The 19,012-nt window shown below is 44.2% G+C and overlaps 1 protein-coding gene across 2 annotated transcripts in view; it reads right to left on the bottom strand.

Annotated features, from left to right (window-relative positions):
• SYK (spleen associated tyrosine kinase) overlaps nt 1-18,517 on the bottom strand; it is a 45,634-nt gene extending 27,117 nt beyond the window's left edge. Inside the window, exons 1-2 of one of the 2 annotated variants that reach the window (XM_053467813.1) lie at nt 18,196-18,517; nt 56-502 (exon numbers count right to left, since the gene is read on the bottom strand). In XM_053467813.1, the coding sequence (XP_053323788.1) occupies nt 56-457 (402 nt within the window). In that variant the 5' untranslated portion in view covers nt 458-502; nt 18,196-18,517. The remainder of the gene's footprint in view (nt 1-55; nt 503-18,195) is intronic. The other variant, XM_053467817.1, reaches the window with a different exon arrangement.
• Nucleotides 18,518-19,012: the final 495 nt, after the last annotated feature.

The raw sequence follows: 19,012 nt of genomic DNA, 5'->3' as shown, positions 1-19,012 counted from the left end.
CCCCCTTATATATTACTGAAAATATGCTGATGCTATGTAAATGGAGAGTAATTACCTCTAAATACCATGTTTGTCGTACATATTCTCTGACGAGATTTTCTTTTAGGTCTTCAAATGGGCCAATTTTTGGTTGAACACCAGGTGGTCGATTACATGGTTTCTTTAGTAAACAAACAAGCCCACTACTTTCTTGGGTGTGATAATGGCAGAGTTCAGCCGGGGAACCATGAGATATGCCTCCAGTTATAGCATATGTCCCACTTATCTCTCTTTCAATCGTATAATGGTAAAATTTTCTGCCATGAGCAACTGATAAAGCATAACCTCCAAGGTAGCTTCGACTCTGTCTTAGTAGATAAAGTCCATCACTTTGGCCCTCTTGCTTCAGATAATCTTCTGCCTCTTCACGTGTTATGTTGCCATAGAAATAGGGAAGCTGTTGAGCACTTTCAGCCATTATACTCGGCAATATTTAAGACTTGTTCTGATTCAACCTATGCGCCTACACAACCAAAAAAGATGAATGCATTCATTAGTAACAGAGAAATGCTCCAATAAAACAAAATTACATGGACATTGGACAAACTTCCCAAATTCGACAAAAGTCTGCCTCAAAATTTCATTAAAACTGACTGAAGACCACTTGGCCCAAGAAAAGGGCTATCCAAAAAAATTAACCAATAATAAGATCCCTGTAGCAGAAAAACTTGAATGGACTACATAGATTTAAGTAAATGGAGGGTACAATGCATCCTCTAACCATTAGGGATGCTGGTGCACAGGTATATATACACACTCGGAGTAATCAGCCATTTTTACAGTCTTTCCTGATTGGCTGAACGCAGGAGATGCGGTCCCCGTGGCTCCACCCCTTTTGCGGAAGTACTCCAAGAGACCAGAATAATGCAGTCAGAAACGAAGGTACAATAGTGAGACATTGAGAGAGCGTGTGAGACAGTGGGAGAGGGAATGTGAGAGAGCATGAGGGATAACGTGAGTAAGTGAGAATGAAAAAAGCAACAATATACAAAATGGAAAATTGAGCTCTCTGCTTCTTTTTTTTTTTTGTTTCTTTGGGGTCCCTTCCCGTTTTCGGACATTCAAATTGACAAGATTGGCAAACTTTGTTAAAATTCAAATTTGTACAAATCTGAGTGCACAAGTCTAATATACACTATATTAGAAAAAATATGTCAACACCCTTGACTTATTAAGTCTACCTGTTTCAGCCACACTCATTGTAGAAAATTAAGCACATAGGCACGTCATCTCCATAGACAAACATTGGCAGTAAGATGGGTCATACTGAAGAGCTCAGTGACTTTAAAAGTGGCGCTGAAATATAATCCCCAGTTTGCTACAGGTACATTTTTTTTCAAAATTGGCCCTGCCAGACCTGCCTTAGGCCCCTGCAGGTGCTGTTATTATGAAATGGAAGCCTCTAGGAGTAACAATAGCTCAGCCGTAAAGAGGTAGACCACACACACTCACATAGCTGAGTGCTGAAGTGAGCAGTGCATAAAAATTGCATGTCCTCTGTAGCATCATGCACTACAGAGTTCTAAACTGCCTTTGGAAGCCACATCAACACAACACGTGTGTTTTCTAGACTTGTGCATTCGTCTTCGGGCGAACATGAAAACGAGCACGAAGAGGCCGTTTTTTTGTTCGTTCCGAAGGAACGTAGAACAGAATACAGTGCCGGCAAACCGTAGGCGAAGACGAAGACTCACAATCACGAAGAATCGAAGATTCTTCGTGATCGTCTTCGTTTTTGCCGCGCAACCGCCAAAATTTCAAACAGGAGTGAGCTGATCCTCGTCTGTCCAATCAGCTCACTCTTGTGACGTAACGCTAAGGGTCTCGTCCAATGCCTGTGCTGCTGTTTTTTGAATTCTGAAGGCGCCTTTATAAGACCAGAGCTTGCCTGAGAGATCCATTCATTTTTCGCTGTGACTGCTTTGGCAACACTGCTGTGCTGCATCCGAGCGTTACAGAGAGAGATTGTTCTGTTCTGTGTGAGACTGGTAAGCCTTTCTCACAGTGTACTTCATCCTCACTTCAGTGCTACTTAATATAATTAATTTAATAATAATAATTTGATTAATTTAATTTTTTTAAAATTAATTTGTCATCAACTTTAGTGTAAGTGCTGTTGAGTTGACAGTGCACCCAGTGCCTCAGTGGCACTGGGGTGCCCTTGCCCTGGGCTGGCACTAGTGCCTATTGCCTGTCCTGCTTAAATAAATTAAATAGAATTTATAAATTACAATTTAATAGAATCTATAATTTAATAGTTCATTATAATATTATATATATATATATATTTGTCAGTCATATATATATATATACTATAGTATACTAGTGTAGAGTGTACTGTAGACATTCATCTACTAGTGTCTAATTTAAAATCAGTAATATTAATTAATATAATTAATAATTGAATTCATTATAAAATATATATATTTGTCAGTTATAGTTAGTAATAGTATACTAGTGTAGAGTGTACTGTAGACATTCAGAACATCTACTAGTGTCTAATCTAAAATCAGTAATATCAATAATTCTCTAATTCTTTCTTATCTTAATAGTTAATTAAATTAGCTATAAATAAAAGTAATAATATTAATTAATTACTACTAGCGTATAGTTCAGCTAATCTTATTAGTACTGGTGCTGCAGCTCTATAGTTTGTGCTTTGTTTTAGCAACAGTAAGAGACCAAGTCAATTTTTCTTAATTAATCTTTCATTTTATTTCATTTGTTTTGCTCACCTCAGTCCATCAGTGAAGTGAACTTGTTGGGCTAGTGAGTGCAGCCGCATAAGTGCTGTGTTTTTTTTTGATCAGCAAGCAGTGACGTTAACTGTTTTGCAAAGATTTTCTCATTTATTTTACATTTTATTTCAATTTTATTAAAAGTACCCTTAGTGTTTTGCTCACCTCAGTCCATCAGTGAAGTGAACTTGTTGGGCTAGTGAGTGCAGCAAGCAGTGAAGATAACTGTTTTGCTGTGACATTTTATTTTATTTCTAATTCTTTTCAAGAAAAATTGACTGTGACGAGCTGTACTAAGCAAAGCTTCAAGCTACTAGCTGTAGTACTAAAATAATTCTAATCTTCTTTAATCTTAATCTATAATATATTATAAATAATAATATTCTAATTCATAATCTATAATATAAGTAATTCTAATTCTAAATTCTAATTCATAATCTATATTCTTCTATCTATAATACATAATATATAAGTAAATTAGTTCTAATCTATTAATATTATATAACTTAATATTAATTAATAAATCATATACTGAATCTGATTTAACCTCACTTTAGCTTAGTGGGTTTGAGAGCGTCTGCCTAGAGGTAGACTTATAGTAAGGAAATATAGCTTTAGGCTAGCATAGTAGTAGGCTAAGCTCTTAGGCCCGTGTAAATTCAAATTAAAAATAAAATACTGCTAGTTATTAAATAGTTAATCTTGAGTTAATAATTTAAATAACTTTAGGATTTTGGCAGATTGCACACAGCACAGTGCAGTAGTGCATAGTTTTACTTTTTAAGCAGTAGCACTGAAGAGAACTTCCTCTAATTTTTTTGTCTTTAATTCGTTTTTCCTTTTTTTTATTTTTATTTTTTTATTTTTTTTTTATAGTTTTTTAAACACTACACTACACTACACTACACTACACTACACACACAACACAAAATTTGAAATGGATCCTCCTTTTGGGACTAAGGAGGGACAAGCTCCATCTACCACCACCACCACCACCACCACCACCACCAGCACCACCACCAGCACCACCACCAGCTCTAAGATGCAGCCTTTGCGTCAGTCTAGTCGGCCAAGTAGGCCAAGCTCTCGCTTATCATTTGGGGAAGCATTGCTTGAAGGATCATCAAGTAAAGGAAAGGCACCAAAAGCAGGCAGTAGTAGTGCGGCTAGGCCCACAAGCTCTATGGTTTTTTACGGAAAGCCTAAAGCACCAGAAGCACGTTCAAAGTTAAAGGGTAGCACAAGTAGTACCAGCCCAGTGACTAAAAAGAAGTGCCTTTTGCCCCAAGCAGCATCTTCCCCATCCACCAGCAGCATGCAAGGTACCAAGCAGAGCCAAATTAGCAGCAAGACTCAGAGGGGTCCCAAACCAAAGCGATCTCATTCCTTTGTAGGGAAAACCACCACCACCACCACCCCCGCCTCTACCACCACTAGTGCTGCGCCTACTGTTCCCACTGGTACCGCCACGCCATGTCCTCCTAGTACCTCTAGCAAGCCACCAAGTCCTTACAAAATTTTTGTAAAGACAGTTAGAGAGAGGGCTACACATAGTGGAACTCCACCTAGCGAGGTAGCAGAGGAGCCTGAGACTGAGAGGCCAAGTGCAGAGTCTATTCTTCCTGCTCGCACTACTACTAGTCACGAGTCTCACGACGATATCAGTCTTAGCTCCAGCCTAGCAGGAATTCCATTCGATCTGGCTAATGAAGAGCTAGACTATGAGCCAGAGGAAGTAGAGGAGATGAGTGGTCAGGAATCAGATTCCTCAGGGAGCAGTGTCCAAATGACTAGTGCACAATTTTCCCCTGAGCCTCCACCTTCTCCGCTACGATCATCACCATCACCACCACCAGCAGCAGCAGCAAAACCTAGCAAATCTAAAGCAATTAGCAGTCCCACTATGGCCAGTACTGTTACCACCAGTCCCACCACCACTAGTTCTGCCTCTGTTGATCCACCCCGAGCAGTAAGAGCAGCACCCAAGGCACACTCCAAGGCTATGCGCGCCCCAATTTGGGAGCACTTTGAAAATGTTGAAGAAGGGCGCTATGGAAAGTGCAAACATTGTGGGAAGCTAATAAGCAGAGGGAAAGTGTCTGGCCATTTTACCAGTGCTAGCATGAAGCATCACCTCAGCACTCAACACAACGCTGTGCTATTGGGGAAAGATGCAGAGGTAAAACTTAGTGCAGGCAGCATAGCTGGTGGCCGTGGAAAAACCCCAACAGCTTCTTCTTCTGAGCCAATAGCAGCAGCAGCAGCAGCAGCAACTAGTGCTGGCAGCCAGAGACCAAGGCAGGTTGGAGCACTGCATGTCCAGCCCACCCTGGAACAATTTGTGGCATTCCAATCCAAAAGGTCAATGCCCAAACAGCAGGCCAATAAAGTAACGCGACTGATTGGTCAGTTCATTGCTGTTGGAGGGGCATCCTTCTCTATGATCGAAGGGGAGCCTTTCAAACAATTGATGGCGGCTGTGGCTCCACAATATACAGTTCCGTCACGTTCCACTTTCAGCAGGAACATTGTCCCCTCATTGTATCGGTCCTGTGTTGCAGCAGTGAAAGAGGAGCTTTCCAAGGCTGCTGGTCAGTCTGTTCATTTCACTACAGATTTGTGGAGTGCACCTAGCGGCCAGCATGCCTTTCTTTCTTTGACAGCACACTGGTGGCAGCCCGGTGTGTCTAAGGAAGCTGCTGCAGCAGGCTACCGATCTTTCCTTCTCCATGCAGAAGTGATGGATGAAAAGCACACTTCCCAAAACATTCTGCATGCGATGAGGAAAATGTTTAGCCTTTGGGTGGGAGCAGAGGCGGGCACCAATGTTGAAGTTGGTTTTGTGGTAACTGACGGAGGTGCCAATATGGTGAAAGCGCTGCGAGATGGTCATATTGTTGGTGTGCGCTGTGCAGCCCACATCATCCATCTTGTAGTGAAGGCAGCAATGTCAGAAGGAACTAATGTGGCAGCAGTAGTTCTGTCCCGCTGCAGAAAGATCGCTGGGCACTTTCACCATAGTGTTAAGGCTAGCCAACTTTTGAGGGAAGAGCAAGAGAGGTCAGGTCTTCCCGTACACTGCCTACGTCAGGATGTCAGTACACGGTGGAACTCCACGTTAGACATGCTAGAGAGGATTTTGGAGCAGCAGAGGGCAATCCATAATCTTGCCTCAGAGCACAATATTGGGATTACCTCTCCATTGAATAGGGAGGATTGGACAGTGATCGCCCAGCTAGTGGCAGTCCTTAAACCATTCAGGGATGCCACAGAAAATTTAAGCTCAAACACTGCCAGTCTGGCCCAGGTAATCCCAGTGTTCTCCCATCTAGGCAGCAAGATGGATGTGTTCCTTGGAAACCGTGAGGCTGTTCAAGGTGGCACTCTACATCCTGACGTAGCAGCCATAGTCAGGAAGCTGAAGGATCTGCTAAAAGTACACCTTCGCAAGCGAATGGAAGAGAGTCCCGAAATGATGCTAGCGTGCCTTTGTGATCCAAGAATTAAGGGAAAGCTAGCTTTGAAATTCAATGTTCTCAGTAGCTACCGGGAGCAATTGGTCAACAAGGTGCGTGACTGGCAGCGTAAAATGGGAATGCTGTCCGAGGAGGGTGAGGTGCAGGAGGAGGAAGAGATGATGTGGTCTGCTACCCCTAGCAGCAGCATCAGCAGCAGTGCCACAAGCAGCACAACACAGCTGAGTGGAGCAGCTGCGTTTTGGGAAGAGGCACTTGGCAGTATAGTTGGACCATCTGACAGAGCTAGCAGCAGAAAGGAGAGTAGTGCTGCTGAAATGGTCAAACTTTACCTCTGTGAAGTTCCTTCTGCTCCTAATGTTGATCCTCTTAGCTACTGGGATGAAAAGAAGAGTGTGTGGCCTGCACTCTCATGGGTTGCGCAGCAGCTTCTATCATGTCCGCCAACCACTGTTCAAAGTGAGCGCGTGTTTTCTATGACTGGAAACATACTGAGTCCACAGCGCTCACGCATGGCACCTCATCTGATGGAGCAGATTGCCTTTCTTAAATTCAATCTGCCCAAATTGGGTTACCCAGCTCTTAGCTTGGAAAGTTAAATTTTTTCTCTCTAATGTTTAAGGTAGTTTCTCCCCCTGGTTGCACTTGCTGCGGTGTGGCAATGCCTGCTACCTCCGCTGGTGTAGCCAATTTACGCTAGGGCCTAGTGTCTGAGCTCTGTAAGTCCGCTCCCAAACGCCTAGGACTGACAGTCTTTGGATGCTTTGCCCTGGGGTGAAACAGGTGAGTGGGTCGTCAATTGCCCACTCATTCACCTTTTTCCGTTTCCAACGCTGCTGCTGGTGGTGGTGCCAGTATCTTTTGCCAGTTCGCTTCCTGGCTGAAATCATGCCTCAGATGTCCCTAATGGAAAGGGTAGTTTCTCCCCCCTGGTTGCACTTGCTGCGGTGTGGCAACGCCTGCTACCTCCGCCGGTGTAGCTAGCTTATGCTAGGGCCTTGTGTCTGAGTTCTGTAGGTCTGCTCCCAAACGCCAAGGACTGACAGTGCTTGGATGCTTTGCCCTGGGGTGAAACAGGTGAGCGGGTCGTCAATTGCCCACTCATTCGCCTTTCCCAATTCTGCTGCTGCTGGTGGTGGTGCCAGTGTCTCTCTTCAATGCCAGTTCGCTTCCTGGCTAGTGTCATGCCTCGAATGTCCCTGATGGTAAGGGTAGTTTCTCCCCCCTGGTTGCACTTGCTGCGGTGTGGCAACGCCTGCTACCTCCGCCGGTGTAGCCAGCTTACGCTAGGGCCTTGTGTCTGAGTTCTGTAGGTCTGCTCCCAAACGCCAAGGACTGACAGTGCTTGGATGCTTTGCCCTGGGGTGAAACAGGTGAGCGGGTCGTCAATTGCCCACTCATTTGCCTTTCCCAATTCTGCTGCTGCTGGTGGTGGTGCCAGTGTCTCTCTTCAATGCCAGTTCGCTTCCTGGCTAGTGTCATGCCTCGAATGTCCCTGATGGTGAGGGTAGTTTCTCCCCCCTGGTTGCACTTGCTGCGGTGTGGCAACGCCTGCTACCTCCGCCGGTGTAGCCAGCTTACGCTAGGGCCTTGTGTCTGAGTTCTGGAAGTCCGCTCCCAAACGCCAAGGACTGACAGTTTTTGGATGCTTTGCCCTGGGGTGAAACAGGTGAGCGGGTCGTCAATTGCCCACTCATTCGCCTTTCCCAATTCTGCTGCTGCTGGTGGTGGTGCCAGTGTCTCTCTTCAATGCCAGTTCGCTTCCTGGCTAGTGTCATGCCTCGAATGTCCCTGATGGTGAGGGTAGTTTCTCCCCCCTGGTTGCACTTGCTGCGGTGTGGCAACGCCTGCTACCTCCGCCGGTGTAGCCAGCTTACGCTAGGGCCTTGTGTCTGAGTTCTGGAAGTCCGCTCCCAAACGCCAAGGACTGACAGTTTTTGGATGCTTTGCCCTGGGGTGAAACAGGTGAGCGGGTCGTCAATTGCCCACTCATTCGCCTTTCCCAATTCTGCTGCTGCTGGTGGTGGTGCCAGTGTCTCTCTTCAATGCCAGTTCGCTTCCTGGCTAGTGTCATGCCTCGAATGTCCCTGATGGTGAGGGTAGTTTCTCCCCCCTGGTTGCACTTGCTGCGGTGTGGCAACGCCTGCTACCTCCGCCGGTGTAGCCAGCTTACGCTAGGGCCTTGTGTCTGAGTTCTGGAAGTCCGCTCCCAAATGCCAAGGACTGACAGTTTTTGGATGCTTTGCCCTGGGGTGAAACAGGTGAGCGGGTCGTCAATTGCCCACTCATTCGCCTTTCCCAATTCTGCTGCTGCTGGTGGTGGTGCCAGTGTCTCTCTTCAATGCCAGTTCGCTTCCTGGCTAGTGTCATGCCTCGAATGTCCCTGATGGTGAGGGTAGTTTCTCCCCCCTGGTTGCACTTGCTGCGGTGTGGCAACGCCTGCTACCTCCGCCGGTGTAGCCAGCTTACGCTAGGGCCTTGTGTCTGAGTTCTGGAAGTCCGCTCCCAAACGCCAAGGACTGACAGTTTTTGGATGCTTTGCCCTGGGGTGAAACAGGTGAGCGGGTCGTCAATTGCCCACTCATTCGCCTTTCCCAATTCTGCTGCTGCTGGTGGTGGTGCCAGTGTCTCTCTTCAATGCCAGTTCGCTTCCTGGCTAGTGTCATGCCTCGAATGTCCCTGATGGTGAGGGTAGTTTCTCCCCCCTGGTTGCACTTGCTGCGGTGTGGCAACGCCTGCTACCTCCGCCAATGTAGCCAGCTTACGCTAGGGCCTTGTGTCTGAGCTCTGGAAGTCCGCTCCCAAACGCCAAGGACTGACAGTGTTTGGATGCTTTGCCCTGGGGTGAAACAGGTGAGCGGGTCGTCAATTGCCCACTCATTTGCCTTTTCCAATGCTGCTGCTGCTGCTGCTGCTGCTGCTGCTGCTGCTGGTGGTGCCAGCATCTCTTCTCTGCCAGTTCGCTTCCTGGCTAGTGTCATGCCTTAATTGTCCCTTATGGTAAGGGCAGTTTCTCCCCCCTGGTTGCACTTGCTGCGGTGTGGCAACGCCTGCTACCTCCGCCAATGTAGCCAGCTTACGCTAGGGCCTTGTGTCTGAGCTCTGGAAGTCCGCTCCCAAACGCCAAGGACTGACAGTGTTTGGATGCTTTGCCCTGGGGTGAAACAGGTGAGTGGGTCGCCAATTGCCCACTCATTCGCCTTTTCAATGCTGCTGCTGGTGGTGGTGCCAGCATCTCTTCTCTGCCAGTTCGCTTCCTGGCTAGAGTCATGCCCAAAATGTCCCTAATTGTAAGGGCAGTTTCTCCCCCCTGGCTGCCTCTGTCTGCGGTGTGGCAACGCCTGCTACCTCCGCCGGAGTGGCCAGCTTACGCTAGGGCCTTGTGTCTGAGCTCTGGAAGTCTGCTGCCAAACGTCTAAGACTGACAGTGTTTGGGTGCTTTGCCCTGGGGTGAAACAGGTGAGTGGGTCGCCAATTGCCCACTCATTCGCCTTTCCCATTTTTCAATGCTGCTGCTGGTGGTGGTGGTGGTGCCAGCATCTCTTCTCTGCCAGTTCGCTTCCTGGCTAGAGTCATGCCCAAAATGTCCCTAGTGGTAAGGGCAGTTTCTCCCCTCTGGCTGCGTCTGTTTGCGGTGTGGCAACGCCTGCTACCTCCGCCGGAGTGGCCAGCTTACGCTAGGGCCTTGTGTCTGAGCTCTGGAAGTCTGCTGCCAAACGTTTAAGACTGACAGTGTTTGGGTGCTTTGCCCTGGGGTGAAACAGGTGAGTGGGTCGCCAATTGCCCACTCATTCGCCTTTCCCAATTCTGCTGCTGCTGCTGCTGCTGGTGGTGCCAGTGTCTCTTCGATGCCAGTTCGCTTCCTGGCTAGTGTCATGAATCAAATGTCCCTAATGGTAAGGGCAGTTTCTCCCCCCTGGCTGCCTCTGTCTGCGGTGTGGCAACGCCTGCTACCTCCGCCGGAGTGGCCAGCTTACGCTAGGGCCTAGTGTCTGAGCTCTGGAAGTCTGCTGCCAAACGTCTAAGACTGACAGTGTTTGGGTGCTTTGCCCTGGGGTGAAACAGGTGAGTGGGTCGCCAATTGCCCACTCATTCGCCTTTCCAATTTTTCAATGCTGCTGGTGGTGGTGGTGGTGGTGGTGGTGGTGCCAGCATCTCTTCTCTGCCAGTTCGCTTCCTGGCTAGAGTCATGCCCAAAATGTCCCTAATTGTAAGGGCAGTTTCTCCCCCCTGGCTGCCTCTGTCTGCGGTGTGGCAACGCCTGCTACCTCCGCCGGAGTGGCCAGCTTACGCTAGGGCCTTGTGTCTGAGCTCTGGAAGTCTGCTGCCAAACGTCTAAGACTGACAGTGTTTGGGTGCTTTGCCCTGGGGTGAAACAGGTGAGTGGGTCGCCAATTGCCCACTCATTCGCCTTTCCCAATTCTGCTGCTGGTGGTGGTGCCAGTGTCTCTTCGATGCCAGTTCGCTTCCTGGCTAGTGTCATGAATCAAATGTCCCTAATGGTAAGGGCAGTTTCTCCCCCCTGGCTGCCTCTGTCTGCGGTGTGGCAACGCCTGCTACCTCCGCCGGAGTGGCCAGCTTACGCTAGGGCCTTGTGTCTGAGCTCTGGAAGTCTGCTGCCAAACGTCTAAGACTGACAGTGTTTGGGTGCTTTGCCCTGGGGTGAAACAGGTGAGTGGGTCGCCAATTGCCCACTCATTCGCCTTTCCCAATTCTGCTGCTGCTGCTGGTGGTGCCAGTGTCTCTTCGATGCCAGTTCGCTTCCTGGCTAGTGTCATGAATCAAATGTCCCTAATGGTAAGGGCAGTTTCTCCCCCCTGGCTGCCTCTGTCTGCGGTGTGGCAACGCCTGCTACCTCCGCCGGAGTGGCCAGCTTACGCTAGGGCCTTGTGTCTGAGCTCTGGAAGTCTGCTGCCAAACGTTTAAGACTGACAGTGTTTGGGTGCTTTGCCCTGGGGTGAAACAGGTGAGTGGGTCGCCAATTGCCCACTCATTCGCCTTTCCCAATTCTGCTGCTGCTGCTGCTGCTGGTGGTGCCAGTGTCTCTTCGATGCCAGTTCGCTTCCTGGCTAGTGTCATGAATCAAATGTCCCTAATGGTAAGGGCAGTTTCTCCCCCCTGGCTGCCTCTGTCTGCGGTGTGGCAACGCCTGCTACCTCCGCCGGAGTGGCCAGCTTACGCTAGGGCCTTGTGTCTGAGCTCTGGAAGTCTGCTGCCAAACGTCTAAGACTGACAGTGTTTGGGTGCTTTGCCCTGGGGTGAAACAGGTGAGTGGGTCGCCAATTGCCCACTCATTCGCCTTTCCCAATTCTGCTGCTGGTGGTGGTGCCAGTGTCTCTTCGATGCCAGTTCGCTTCCTGGCTAGTGTCATGAATCAAATGTCCCTAATGGTAAGGGCAGTTTCTCCCCCCTGGCTGCCTCTGTCTGCGGTGTGGCAACGCCTGCTACCTCCGCCGGAGTGGCCAGCTTACGCTAGGGCCTTGTGTCTGAGCTCTGGAAGTCTGCTGCCAAACGTCTAAGACTGACAGTGTTTGGGTGCTTTGCCCTGGGGTGAAACAGGTGAGTGGGTCGCCAATTGCCCACTCATTCGCCTTTTCAATGCTGCTGCTGGTGGTGGTGCCAGCATCTCTTCTCTGCCAGTTCGCTTCCTGGCTAGAGTCATGCCCAAAATGTCCCTAATGGTAAGGGCAGTTTCTCCCCCCTGGCTGCCTCTGTTTGCGGTGTGGCAACGCCTGCTACCTCCGCCGGAGTGGCCAGCTTACGCTAGGGCCTTGTGTCTGAGCTCTGGAAGTCTGCTGCCAAACGTCTAAGACTGACAGTGTTTGGGTGCTTTGCCCTGGGGTGAAACAGGTGAGCGGGTCGCCAATTGCCCACTCATTTGCCTTTCCCATTTCCTTTTCCATTTCATTATTTTCCTTCTGATACACAACCAACCAAACATAACACACACAATAACACATATAACACATATAACACACAGTGACATCACACATAACACACATACACACACACTTACAATGCACAAAACACAAGGACCTTTTCCTTGTTATTTGCCCTGGCCTTCACTCACTAATAGCATTACATTAACACTATAACTCACACTTCACCCTATAACATTTTTCCATCCACATACCTGCCAACAGACCCAACTTTTTCAGGGACAGTCCTGCTTTTTTCCAGTCCTGTCCCATCTAATTTAGCTAAACTAGGTATGCAAAATGCAAATACACATAGGTAGGTATAGCTCGGTAGGTAACGCTACTATAAACATTTAATAAATATAATCAAGTACTAAATAATAAATCTAACTTTAAAATACATTTAAATAAACCCCTATTTTTTTTTAAAAAAAAACATTAAAATTAAATTATTATTATTTAGACATAATCCATCTTTAACCAAACCAGTGCACTGCTACTAATCTTAAACATAACCGTACATTAACCCTAAGCTATTTTTTAGTTCTTGTCCAACATTTTTCCATCAGCATACCTGCCAACACACCCAAGATTTTGGTGGACAGTCCTGCTATTTTCCAGTCCTGTCCAATAAGTAAGTTGGGTTGTTGCAAAGTATGCCATTGTAAATAGGTAGCAAATGTTAGGCATGTAAAGTGGTCCAAAATCAATTTAAAAATGTAAAATATTCCCTATTCTTTTATTAAACATCTATGGACAGTACACCTCGGTATGTGTGTGCAACTCTATTGGTCGTTTCGGCAGGGGGCTCGCCTGCCATCAACGAATGAAGTGCATTCTGCAGTTCTGCAATTCACTCGTTGATGCCAGACCAGCCCCCTGCCGAAACGACCAATAGAGCTGCACACACGTACCTTCACGGCAGCTGCTGCTGCTGTGATGTGTTATTAACCCCGTATTAACCCCTGCTAGGCAGCCAGGAGGAAAACGAAGATTAAACGAGCACGAAGAATGTCCGCGAATATTCGCCCGAAGAGAAGACAGGAACGGGCGAATATTCGCGGAATACGAAGATTTTTTTTCCCCCGAAGACGAGCACGAAGACGAACACGAAGAGCCCCCTGGTGCCCAAGTCTAGTGTTTTCGGAGCTTCACAAAATGGTTTTATATGGTCAAGAAGGTGTACACATACCAAAGATCAGCATCAGTGAAAATGTGTTCTCTGGAGTAATGACTCACGCTTCCCTAACTAGAAACCTGATTTTGGTTTTGCAGATACCAGGATAACGCTACCTACTGTAATGTATAGTGCCTATTGTAAGGTTTGTTGGAGAGGGATAATGGTCTGGCGCTGTTTTTCAGGGTTTTGTTCCAGTGAAAGCTAATGTTAATGCTACAGCATACAAAGATGTTTTACACAATTGTATGGGGAAGAATCTTTCCTCTTCCAGCACAACTCTGCCCCACTGCACAAAGCAAGGTCCAAAAACACATGACTTTTCTGGTTTGGATAATCTCGATTGGCCTGTACAGAGCCCTGATCATAACCCGACTAAGCACCTTTGGGATGAATTGGATTTCCACTTGTGACCAGGCCTTCTTGTCTAACATCAATGCCTAGCACACTTCAAAATGTTGTGGAAAGCTTTAAATGAATTTGAGGTCCTCCTTTGCTTATACAATGCAGTATTAGAGAGCACTGCTCCCTTGTGAAATAAGTAGCCTCAGGGCAGCTCTCTGTTGGGCCAGTGAGCTGAGCACCCTTTTCACCCTGTGTGACATTATGTTTTTAGTTTACATGTAAATATATATTAAAATGAGGTCCACGGATTAAAAGTGCGATTTATGAAAAAGAAGATGGACCCTGTTCTGTTGTTCTTTGGTACTGAAGACCACCTCAGACCTCAGTAGCTGTAAACACAAGGTTAGTGTAGTTGTATTTTTAAGACTCGATACTAAAGTAACTAACACAACTTTATTCTTGCAGTCCCATCACCGCCGAGCACATCACAGCCATGTGCTCTCTTCAAGAGCTTTTTGGACACTCCCTCAAAACCAGCTCTAGGCGGTTTTTAAGTAAGTACAATGTGTGTAACATGCTCTTCTACTTAAAGTGACCATTTATTAAAACATTAACTTTCATCTTGCCTCTTTACTGAGTACCCCATCATATAGAACATTTTTAAAGAATTAATGATGTACTTCAAAATGTCCAACAACTTTCAACTTAGTGTAGTCCGGACTATGCCTTTACCCCATAACATAATCATGGCCTCTTCACTACTCTTCCTTTTCAAATACAATGATCAGTCTTTACAAGTGACTCTACCTCTAGATTCCCTCCAGATTTCCTTTTTGAAAGTAAAAAATATCTGCAGCTACAGACTGGCAAGCAGTGTGAAACCATACTAATATAAACATCCCTGATGAGGACATCACAGCTATGTGCTCTTCAAGAGCTTTTTGGACACTTACCTAAAACCAGTTCTAGGCATTAACTACCTCCAAAAAGGATATGCTTCCAAAAGGATATTAAAAGACAATACACACCAATTCATGAGGGCAGTGTCTAATGAAAACAGAAAACATGTGGCCACCTTAACATTGCTTTCCATGGTGTATTCCAAATATATGTATCTGCTTATAGTAAAATCCAGAACAAAGTATTTGTGCTAATACCGGGTACTATAGCTTTAGCTCCGTGCTAAAAAAGTTAAGTTGTGAAACACAACATGACTGACCATTCCCACAATGACAAGCCTTTTATATGCAGAAAGATAGACTGTTATTAGACTGCATTGAGAGTACTGAAATATGATATACTGACACACAGTCATTGAATACTTGTTTGTTTCCTGTATTGATTTGTTTGCATAAGTACTTTGGATCCTGTTCATTTTTCAACTAATTAGAGGGAGTATACATAATGATTCTAGAGGTTATCCAATGTGCATCCAATTTAGAACAGCACTCGATGACCCTGCTCTGTGACTATGCGGTCTTCCTCTTCATGGCTTAGTTGCAGTTGTTCCTAAATGCTTCCACTTTCCAATAATACCACTTACAGTTGACCATGGAATTCATATGGTCAACATATTCACATATTGACTTATTATAAAGGTGGCATCCATCACAGTACCACGCTTGAGCTCTTCAGAATGACCAATTTTTTCACAAATGTTTGAAAATTCAGACTAATAAGAATACCAATTGGTATATCTACTGTACAATATTTTAGCAAATTATTCAATACCTTAAAGCCTTAATGTTAAAGCTTGCTTAAGTGTCATAGCAAGTACAGGGGGGAAATGTAGACAATGTTGTCTAAGAGAGTATAAATTTGAAATACTCACTTGAATAGATGTGGAGAAACAACAACCTGCTTCAGACTTGCTGTACCTTTCTCAAGCTGGCATGTGTGATAATGAATACAAGTGAGAACCCTCCAACTGAACATTAAGTAGCCACATGTAAACCAAATACATACCCCAAACAGGGGCTGAGATTAGAGATGCAGCTTACCATTCAACCACAGACACAGTGACAGGGCTGACAACTGAACAGAGAAACAACCCTAATTGGCAAAAAAAGCCTGCTTAGAATTTCAGCATATTAACCCTTCAGCTCCCAAGAAAAAAAATTAAAGCACTCCAGTCTTTATCCAAGGGGATATGCGCAACCCCTCATCAGTTAGTCAAATAGTCTAAAAGGGTACTTAGTAACAGAAATGAGATGCCACTGTTTACAATAATACATAATTTACAGAATAGGGGACAGTGATATATCACTCACAAAAACATACGCTATCGAAATCATCATTCAGCCCATGGGGGAATACGTTTTTCAGTTCAAACATCCAGTGAGTTTCTCACTGGCATAGTTTTTTCAGTCTATTCCCACCTCTGTTGCCTAAATCCACCTGTTCAATTACCATTGCCTTAAGTTTATTGGGGTCTTTATTATGAGCCTTAGAGATAATGCTTACAGAGAACCTGTTGTTCATAGCCTTTCCTAATATTATCACAATGTTCGTAGAGTCCTTTTTTAAAGGGCGACTCGTTCTACTTACATGCTGGAGGCCACTCAGGCACTCCAGTAAGTAGATGACAAAGCTTAAGCTACATGTCAGGAACTTTTTATCAAAGTGGACCTTTCCAGTGTTGTTACTATTAAAGCTCAGTTCTTTTTTCAGGCAACGGTTATATCCGCTGCAGCGACCACATCTGTGCTAACCTATCAAAGGTTTGAAGAAACTTCTTCTTAGACAGTTTTTTGAGACATCTGACGGTCCCAAGATATATTTGAGATTCTGATTCTACGTACAAATGACTCACGAAGAGTCTGGAATCAGTTCTTTCAAAATTGGATCTTCTTTAAGGATATTCCAGAAAGTATTCAGAATCCCCTTACTCTTCGGTACTTATCCAGTGACAAATTACAACATTGAGTTTTGATCCTGGCATTCTGTGATTAGTGATCTTAATCTTATCAATACGGTTCATCTTTCTAACCCTGGTTAGAGCTTCAGTAACATTACCTCTCTTGTAATCCTTTTCAAGAAAACAGTTCTTTGTTTTATTAGATTAAACATCAAAATCTTCGATTTTTCAAATAGGTTTAGAAACCGAAATTCAATAATAAGAGGTGTGCCCCTTTTGTCCGGATAAATACACAAGCCCAGTAGTCCCACACTGAGCCTCTATTAATACAAGATAAGCCACATGCCTGGTTTTTTTTTTATTAATAATGCCTTCTGAAAGCAGAAAATCCCTTATGCAAAAGAATATCCCATGTACATAACAGACATCAAAATACATTGCAAACTTAACTGGCAAAAACACAGGTTAATATATCAAATCTAAATATTTCGTTAGATTAGTCCCACGTCACACACGTATAAAAATAGTGAACATTTACATTTTCTTTTTGAAGTAACACAATAAAGAAACCACTGGATTTTGTCGATATGAGAGCAAAAGTGCTGTCATTTTATTTGCCTATATTTTTTTTTGTAAATAAAACCACCAAGGAAGATGTATCAATAAAGAAAATGCTATTATTTTTGGACAATTAAAGGTTTTTTTCTTATTTTAGATTTAAATGTATGTCAAAATGTGTTGATATGGGTTTTATTAGCTTGAATTAAACAGTTTAGAGAGCGTCTATACAGACAAGATAAGGCAGCAAAATTGCTACAATAGTTTAATGCAACATTTTTTAATTAAGATCCATTTAGATAAGATTTCCATTTATTTACAAGTCCTTGTTTATTTTAACACTCCATTAATCATTCCATAGAAAAGAGAAGCTATTTTTTTATTTATTTCCCACAAAATATTTGAATAGCTGTATTTTTACACATGATTAACACAATGTTTTCTGATACTTAATGTCTAAATAAATCATGCAAACTTTAGATTTAGCGTAACAATATCTGAATTCTGAATGTTTATTTAGGAATCTTCAATAGAAATATTTACATAACAAGTCTGGTAGGTCAGTCTCAATAAGAAAATGTATAAATGCGGGTCTTGAATAATAGAAAATAAATATGAACTATGATGCGTATTTAACTGCATTGGGATTTTGCATGCCATTGTCACTATATCAGTGTTTCATTATTATGTAGTCAAAGTAAATACTTGTATATTTGACAAAAGGAGAGTGTTTTTATTTAGTGGATATTAACTAAATAATACAAGTAAAAAGAAAGATTATGAGTCATACGTAAATGTTCTCTTAACAAGACACTTAAAGTGATTTCGGACAGGAGGCATTAAGCTTCACAAGTAATAAATGTTAAGTGGTCGAGTCCAGAAAGTTGAGATAACCGAAATAAGTATATATATATATTCTACAACTCTGTGTGCAAACAACTTCTGTACACGTGATTCTTTCTATCTATATTGTTTTTGAAACGGAAAAGTTTTACATTCAACAAAACTTTATATAGATTCATAGATTCCAAGGAAAAACAAAATGATATTATGTATGTATGGTAGGCATCAGTGTATTATGACTTACCTGTTCCCCTCCCTCCTGGATGCAAGTCTCTCACCCCAGGCTTAAAAGGCCCAAAGAGTCTTGCCTTTTTTTATGCACAGCTCTTGGCTCCCACAGGCAAGTTTCTTCTGCAGTTTAAGGCAATTGTAGGAATAAACTTGTATCCATAACTAATCTTGCACACGCTATAACACACGCTATAGAGAGATTTGTGCTCAGTGAAAGGAATTAATGATACGCCTTTTTAAAAAGCCCAAAGATAATGCTGAAGAAGTTGTAAGGGGTAACTATGAAGACACGTTGAAATCCTTCAACTGGAACTGTACACTTGCTTCCTCATTTTTAGTTCATGGTAACAGTTTCTCTGACTTCCTCAATGACTCTTTTGTCATACTGCTTCCTTTTGCATTTTTTTTGTGAGTCCTGTTATCATAGGAGGTTTGTATTGCATAACATATTAACTGTGTGTCACTGAACCTTCTCTGCACTTTGGCAGGATAAAGCATACAGGAATTCTTTTTCCCAATACCGAGAAAAGTACCCAAATTAGGTTTTGAAAAAATACTTGAATGATGTAGAAGTTATTATTATCTTTTATTCTTATAGCAGGGCTTCCTACAATACTTATATTCAAATGGTATGAGAAAACTAGACTTGACAAAGACAAACCAATACATTAACCCCTTAAGGACAACTGGTTGTCCTTAAACCCATTAATGACAATGCATTGCGGGCCCTGTTCGCAAGTTTACAATCTAGATGCAAGAGGCTTTTCTGTTAGAGAAGTTCTAAAACTGTTATATTACCGGTATTCTGTCACTGTAGAGTGCTTATTTTT

Source organism: Spea bombifrons, chromosome 1, assembly GCF_027358695.1.
Source record: "Spea bombifrons isolate aSpeBom1 chromosome 1, aSpeBom1.2.pri, whole genome shotgun sequence".
NCBI lineage: Eukaryota > Metazoa > Chordata > Amphibia > Anura > Pelobatidae > Spea > Spea bombifrons.
The sequence above is the reverse complement of the archived record's forward strand: the minus strand, read 5'-3'. Positions and strand labels throughout refer to the sequence as shown.